We start from the raw sequence: 7985 nt of genomic DNA, 5'->3' as shown, positions 1-7985 counted from the left end.
GCTTCCTGTGGGGTGTGTTAGCTACCGGTGCTGAGTGTTAGCTACCGGTGATGTGTGTTAGCTGCCGTTGGGGTGTGTTAGCTACCTTTGGGTGTGTTAGCTACCTGTGGGGTGTGTTAGCTACCTGGGTTGTGTGTTAACTACAGTTGGGTGTGTTAGCTACCGGTGGTGTGTGTTCACTGCCGGTGGGTTTTGTTAGCTACCGGTGGTGTGTGTTAGCTACTGGTGGTGTGTGTGAGCTGGCGGTGGTGTGTGTTAGCTACCGGTGGTGTGTGTTAGCTACCGGTTGGGTGTGTGTTAGCTACCGGTGGTGTGTGTTAGCTACCGGTGGGGTGTGTGTTAGCTACCGGTGGGGTTTGTTAGCTACCGGTGGTGTGTGTTAGCTACAGGTGGTGTGTGTTCACTCCCGGTGGGTTGTGTTAGCTACCAGTGGGGTTTGTTAGCTACCGGTGGTGTGTGTTAGCTACCGGTGGGTTGTGTTCACTGCCGCTGGGTTGTGTTAGCTACCGGTGGTGTGTGTTAGCTTCCGGTGGTGTGTGTGAGCTGCCGGTGGTGTGTGTTAGCTACCGGTGGTGTGTGTTAGCTACCGGTGGGGTGTGTGTTAGCTACCGGTGGTGTGTGTTAGCTACCGGTGGGGTGTGTGTTAGCTACCGGTGGTGTGTGTTAGCTACCGGTGGTGTGTGTTAACTACAGTTGGGTGTGTTAGCTACCTGTGGTGTGTGTTAGCTACCGGTGGTGCGTGTTAGCTACTGTTGGCTTGTGTGTTAGCTACCGGTGGTGTGTATTAGCTACCGGTGGTGTGTGTTAGCTTCCGGTGGTGTGTGTTCACTGCCGGTGGGTTGTGTTAGCTATCGGTGGGGTTTGTTAGCTACCTGTGGTGTGTGTTAGCTACAGGTGGTGTGTGTTAGCCACCGGCGGGGTGTGTTAGCTACCGGTGGTGTGTGTTAGTTACCGGTGGTGTGTGTTCACTGCCGGTGGGTTGTTAGTTACCGGTGGTGTGTGTTAGCTACCGGTGGTGTGTGTTAGCTACCGGTGGTGTGTGTTAGCTTCCGGTGGTGTGTGTTAGCTACCGGTGGGGTGTGTTAGCTACCGGTGTGGTGTGTTAGCTACCGGTGGTGTATGTTAGCTACCTGTGGGGTGTGTTAGCTACCGGTGTGGTGTGTTAGCTACCGGTGGTGTGTGTTAGCTACCGGTGGTGTGTGTTAGCTTCCGGTGGTGTGTGTTCACTGCCGGTGGGTTGTCTTAGCTACTGGTGGGGTTTGTTAGCTACCGGTGGGGTGTGTTAGCTACCGGTGGTGTGTGTTAGCCTCCGGCGGAGTGTGTTAGCTACCGGTGGTGTGTGTTAGCTACCGGTGGTGTGTGTTCACTGCCGGTGGGTTGTGTTAGCTACCGGTGGTGTGTGTTAGCTACCGGTGGGGTGTGTTAGCTACCTGTGTGGTGTGTTAGCTACCGGTGGTGTATGTTAGCTACCGGTGGGGTGTGTTAGCTACCGGTGGGGTGTGTTAGCTACCGGTGTGGTGTGTTAGCTACCGGTGGTGTATGTTAGCTACCGGTGGGGTGTGTTAGCTACCGGTGTGGTGTGTTAGCTACCGGTGGTGTATGTTAGCTACCGGTGGGGTGTGTTAGCTACCGGTGTGGTGTGTTAGCTACCGGTGGTGTGTGTTAGCTACTGGTGGTGTGTGTTAGCTACCGGTGGTGTGTGTTAGCTACTGGTGGGGTGTGTTAGCTACCGGTGGTGTGTGTTAGATACTGGTGGTGTGTGTTAGCTACCGATGGTGTGTGTTAGCTACTGGTGGGGTGTGTTAGCTACCGGTGTGGTATGTGTTAGCTACCGGTGGTGTGTGTTAGCTACCGGTAGTGTGTGTTAGCTACCGGTGGTGTGTGTTAGCTACCGGTGGTGTGTGTTAGCTACCGGTGGTGTGTGTTAGCTACTGGTGGGGTGTGTTAGCTACCGGTGTGGTATGTGTTAGCTACCGGTAGTGTGTGTTACCTACCGGTGGTGTGTGTTTGCTACCGGTGGTGTGTGTTAGCTACCGGTGGTGTGTGTTAGCTACCGGTGGTGTGTGTTAGCTACCGGTGGTGTGTGTTAGCTACCGGTGGTGTGTGTTAGCTACCGGTGGTGTGTGTTAGCTACCGGTGGTGTGTGTTAGGGAGGTAGTGTTTTTTAACGCTTCCTATTAAAATGGTTATTGAGTCTGCAGTTCTAGAGTTTTCATTCAGGAGTTCTAGATTTTAGGTCCTTTTATGTGCATTGAATTTTTGTATAGATTTAACCGTGCTCGGGGAATGTCATAGAGATGTTTATGTCTGGTATTATGCCTATGGGTCCTGTCGCAACTAACAAGAAAGTGCTTTAGTTCAGGGTTAATATTGCAATTTATGGTTCTGTAAATGTAGACTGCAGAATAGTAAGTTTAGGTCTTTCAAGAGTGGGGGGGGGGGGTTGCTTAGCATTGGGTTGTGGTAATTTTTAAAGCGGCTTTTGCTGGGTTATTATTGGCTTTAGGTGGGTAATTGCTGTTGATCCCCAAGCACAAATGATGTATGTGAGGTAGGGATAGATAAGTGAATAGTATTGTGTAAGAAGGGTTGATTTTGATACATAGTAACGTGTCTTAGAGAGGATCCCAACAGTTTTGGATACTTCTTTTTATGTGTTGGATATGGGTTCTGAAATTCAGTTTGCTGTCAAGGTGAAGGGCCAGGATTTTGCCCTCATTGTATTTGGCAATAGGGGCATTGTCGATCTTAATGTCGAGTTGTGCAACATCTGCTCTGTTACCAAACAGAATATAGAAGGTTTTGTCAGTCTTAAGTATAAGCTTATTGGCAGCCATCCAGATTTATATTTTCAGGAGCTCGTCGTTAACAATGGTGTTGAGTGTGGCAACATTTGGGTGGGGGATGACATAAGTCGTGTCGTCAGCAAAGAGAATGGGTTTCAGGTGTTGTGATACGTTGGGAAGATCATTGATATATAGGAGGAAGAGCAGGGGACCAAGGACACTTCCCTGTGGCACTCCAGTATCAAGTGGTCGTGATGATGAGGTTGTGTCTTTAATGGAGATGTTTGATACCTGTTTGTAAGGAATGAGAGGCATAGCCTCTTATACCATAATGGTCAAGTTTGTATAGTAGGATGCCGTGGTCTACTGTGTCATAAGCTTTTCTTAGGTCAGTAAAGAGTCCTAATGGATATTTCTTATTTTCCAGTGCAGTGTAGAGTAGGTCTAGCATTTTTACAGTTGCATCATTTGTGCTTTTGTTTTTCTTGAAGCCAAATTGGCAGGGGTTGAGTATGTTTTGTGCTGTTATGAACGAATATAGTCTCTTGTGCACGAGTTTTTCGAAGATTTTGGATAACAACGGTAAGTTTGATATTGGCCTATAGTTGTTTACATCTGAGGGGTCACCACCTTTGTGTATTGGTGTAACTCTTGCTGTCTTGAGTAGTGTCGGGAAAGTGCTAGTTTCTAGAGATTTGTTAAAAAGTAATGAAATAGCAGGCGAAAGAACATGAGCTGCTTGCTTGTACAATAATGGTGGGACTTGAGACATTCCCTGATATATTTTTAAGTGACTTGATAATCAAGGTGACTTCAGTGGGCTCGGTAGGTGCAAGATAGATGGAGGATGGGAAATTTCCATGTAAGTAGTCACTTGCTCGGGCGTTGGTACCTGGGATTTTACTGGCGAGGTATGATCCTATGTTTGAGAAGTCATTTACTTTGTGAACCGTATCAATAGGCTGTAATTGTGATTCACTTGGTTTAATTAGGACAGTATCCCTAGGTTTTTTTTTTTTAGTTTGTGGGTTCCCAGAATCTGAGAGAGTGTTTTCCAGGCCTTTTTTATATCTCCTCTTGTTTCAGTGAATCTGCTGGTGTAGTATAATTGCTTGGCTTTTTTCATTAGTTTGGTGAGAACTGATGAAGAGTGTTTAACAGTATCTTTATGTATTAAACCCTGCCTATATTGCTTTTTATATTGATGTTTCTTATCTACGGATCTTAGTACGCTGTTAGTTAGTCATGGACAACCTAGCCGTTTATTCATAATCTGTTTCATTTTTATAGAACAATGTTTATTACATAGTCTAAGTAATTTTTTAAGAAATATGTCAATCCAGTCATCGATACCATTGGCATTGGAGAAGTCTGTAGGGCAGTCAACAGTCTCTAGCTCTGTTGTGAAGTTACTTACTGAGGCCTCGTCATGGAGTCGAAAAGAAACTTTGTTTTATTCCAGTAGTGGTTTACTAATGTTTGTTAAGAGGAAGGTGGGGTAGTGGTCAGTAGTGCTGTCTGTGATTATCCCTGATTTAAAGGGGGGCTAGTATATTGGTCCATATATGGTCAATTATGGTTGCAGTTGTCTCAGTCAGCCTGGTTGGTTTAGTTATTGTTGGTATAAGAAGTGTGTTGTTCATATTGTTGATGAAATCTGTTACTGGCTGAGACCAAGGTTGATATTGAAGTCTCCGGCTAAGAGAAAGTGGTGCTTGTTCAATTGGTTGTTTATTATTAGTGTCTTTAATTTATCACTAAAATTTGGGATGTTTGTATGTGGCATTAAGTAATAAGTCGATTCCTACATATTAGACAGCTGTGTAAGTCACACCCTAGGGGAAGACTGGAATTAAAATAATATCCGTCCTGTGGACGGTAGTAACTAGTTTATTGTGTGTTCCACATTCATCTTGTGAACGGCAGTATTTATCTTCACTGGGATGTGTTGTGTTAATACAACATAGAACGTTCTTCCCACAGCTATCAGCTACTATCTTCAGGTGCAGAGGAGGACCATCTACTCCCTCTTCTTCTTCATCATGCCTGGTATACTCATCAACTTTTGTGGTGAGTGTATCTCCATCATTTACCTCATCACTACTCACTCACATTACTCACTCAACCAGCTCACTTCACAACTAACTCGTAATTTAGAGAGACAATTTCAAGACAAACGTTACGGTGCGACCGGCACCGATTCTGGTCCAGAACGAACCGAAAGGTTGTCTAAAATTTCCAGAGACTGCCAAGAAGTGTGTCTCTCTCCCAGTGGCCGGAGGGTCGAGCATCCACTCACTCTTCCCCCCCCCCCCAACAACCTTCACGGGATAGATCTGTTGCTGACATTTAACAAGCTCATAGAAGAGGCAAAGAGTTGTAACACTGCCACAGTTTTCTTCCTCTCATAAGAACATAAGAAGGAAGGATCACATCAGCAGGTCAACTGCCCCATACTAGGCCATTTAACTTCAGTACCTCTCTCTCTCTCTCTCTCTCTCTCTCTCTCTCTCTCTCTCTCTCTCTCTCTCTCTCTCTCTCTCTCTCTCTCTCTCTCTCTCTCTCTCTCTCTCTCTCTCTCTCTTGTCTTTTTCTCCGATATGACCCCTCAAGGAAGGTTCCTTGATGCTGGTGAAGGGCTCTTGATCTAGGGAATTGGATATGTGCTCCAGTTCCCTGAATTAAATCTGAATACCTTCCACATCCCCCCACAGGCGCGGTATAATCATACGGGTTTAGTGCTTCTCCCTTGATTATAATAATAATTCTCCGATATGATGTGTATTAATATAATAATATTAATTAATACTAACACTGGTCTGCATGATTTTTTTATTGACTCTCTGGTATATTTCTCGGTATATATATGGAAAATAGTGATTCACTGTGTTTCTTATTCATCTCTATCACATCAGGTCGTCAAGTTATACGGAAACGTTATTTTTCTCTTTTCGTATAACATAAGTAAATGAGAATGTGGTATATTATCAGTTGAACATTAAAATGGTATAAAATACCGACAGGTTGTTAGGTAAGACACATATGCAACAGTTAGGTATCTTTATTTCGAAACGTTTCGCCTACACAGTAGGCTTCTTCAGTCGAGTACAGAAAAGTTGATAGAAGCAGAAGATACTTGAAGACGATGTAATCAGTCCATCACCCTCTGTACTCGACTGAAGAAGCCTACTGTGTAGGCGAAACGTTTCGAAATAAAGATACCTAACTGTTGCACACATATTATCAGTTAAAATGCTTACCTTATAATGACTAAATGTTAAATCTAATATATTTTTCTTTATTTTCATATTATTAATATGCCTAGAAGCTACATAAATTCACAAGACATATTTTGCTATGTCTGCCGGCAGTTCACCCTTCAGATTCCCGGAGCAACATTACTCCTTTATTGAAGCGCTGCTACTTTGCTTATTTTGGCAGCAAACTTGGAGACCAGGACAAACCATTTGGACCACACAAAGCCTGCAAAAGTTGCATCAGTAAGCTCCAGATTTGGTCAGTTGGTACCCTTTGGGGTACCAATGGTATGGCGGGAGTAAATGAACCACCATGATGACTGCTACTTTTGTATGACTAAAGTAGCTGGATTCAACAAGAAGACTAATGATCGCATAATATACCCAAATATTCCTTCAGCAATAAGGCCTGTTCCACACTCTGAAGATATTCCTGCACCTGTGCCACCTGAGACATGGCAAATTTCATCAAAGTCTTATGCCAGTGATTATAAGGAGATGGAAGTAGACTATGAACCACCAGCACATGACAATTCCAAACCCTTCAGCTAAGTTGAGCTCAATGACTTGGTGAGAGACCTTAACCTTCCAAAAGAAAGTGCACAGTTACTTGGCTCTAGACTGAAGGATCGGAGGCTTCTAGCTCCTGGAACAACATTCGCTTGGTACCGTCATCGTGAAGCGGAATTTACTCAGTTCTGTGACAAAGAGGAATCTTTAGTTTTCTGTTCAAATATTTCTGGCCTTATTGAACACATGGGGATGTCATACAAAGCAGATGAATGGAGAATCTTCGTTGATTCTTCTAAAAGAAGTTTAAAGGCTGTACTACTCTACAATGGCAACGCAGCTGCAACTGTGCCACCACTCCACATCAAATTAGGGCTGTTGAAAAATGTTGTGAAGGTCTTGAACAAGAATGGAACTGCTTTCAATTACCTGGAGTTAAAGTTTCCTCTTATAAGTGAAGGTAAACTAAAGGCAGGAATCTTTGTTGGTCCTCAGATTCGGGAACTGATGAAGAACAAGCATTTTGATGAAGCATTAGCAGGTGTCGAGGTGAATGTCTGGTTTTCATTCAAGCAGAATGTCCACAACTTCCTGGGAAACAGGCGCTTCCCCGAATATGAGCTAATGATCTAAGACCTGTCTAGAATGAGTGTGCAGACACACTTTTTGCACTCACATCTTGACTATTTTTCCAACAATTGTGGGGACTACAGTGAGGAACAATGAGAGCGATTCCATCAGGATATTTGCACCATAGAAACTCGATACTAGGGCAAATGGAATGTCAGCATGATGTCAGATTACTGCTGGTCATTGAAACGTAATGGTCTCGATGCCCAGCACAAGCGAAAATCAAAGCGTTCCTCCTTCCCTTGAATCAGTATGTAGGCTAACCATTAGGATCATATTTTTTTTAATAAAATCATTTGATCTGATTCATGTTGATTTGGAATTCACATGTTCTTAAAACTAACAGAATGTGCTTTTCCATGACTACTTGCCTGATTTTAATAAAGTAACAATTTATTAAAAATTCACATTTTTTAATATCATTAATTTGTATTTTATTCAAAATTCTTACATGATAGAGCAAAATGGTTTAGATATTTACAATCAGCAGCTCAAGAATATGTAAGACCGCAACCATGAATAAAAATAAAAATTAAATCATTCCATATGCAGACCAGTGTAATAATAATAATAAAAACATTATTATTATTATTATTATTATTATTATTATTATTATTATTATTATTATTATTATTATTATATTTACCTGGAAACGCTAAACCCGAAGGTGAGAAATCCAGCTTCTGGAAAATGGGAGGTCATCAGCTTTGATCGAAGGAAGATTAGAGAAGCTCCACCTTCCTGGGATCACGATCTCCTTGAACAACTGAGAGTGCGTGTGTGTGTGTGTGGGGTGTGGATG

The 7985-nt window shown here is 43.3% G+C and overlaps 1 protein-coding gene across 1 annotated transcript in view; it reads left to right on the top strand.

Annotated features, from left to right (window-relative positions):
- The first annotated feature begins 4775 nt into the window (after window positions 1–4775).
- Window positions 4776–7985, top strand: part of LOC128694459 (acetylcholine receptor subunit beta-like 1) — a 29887-nt gene continuing 26677 nt past the window's right edge. Inside the window, exon 1 of the mRNA XM_070105399.1 lies at window positions 4776–4856. Within this exon, the coding sequence (XP_069961500.1) occupies window positions 4829–4856 (28 nt within the window). The 5' untranslated portion in view covers window positions 4776–4828. The remainder of the gene's footprint in view (window positions 4857–7985) is intronic.

The sequence above is a fragment of the Cherax quadricarinatus genome, chromosome 6 (assembly GCF_038502225.1).
Source record: "Cherax quadricarinatus isolate ZL_2023a chromosome 6, ASM3850222v1, whole genome shotgun sequence".
Taxonomy (NCBI): Eukaryota; Metazoa; Arthropoda; class Malacostraca; order Decapoda; family Parastacidae; genus Cherax; species Cherax quadricarinatus.
This window is presented reverse-complemented; position numbering and strand designations above follow the sequence as displayed.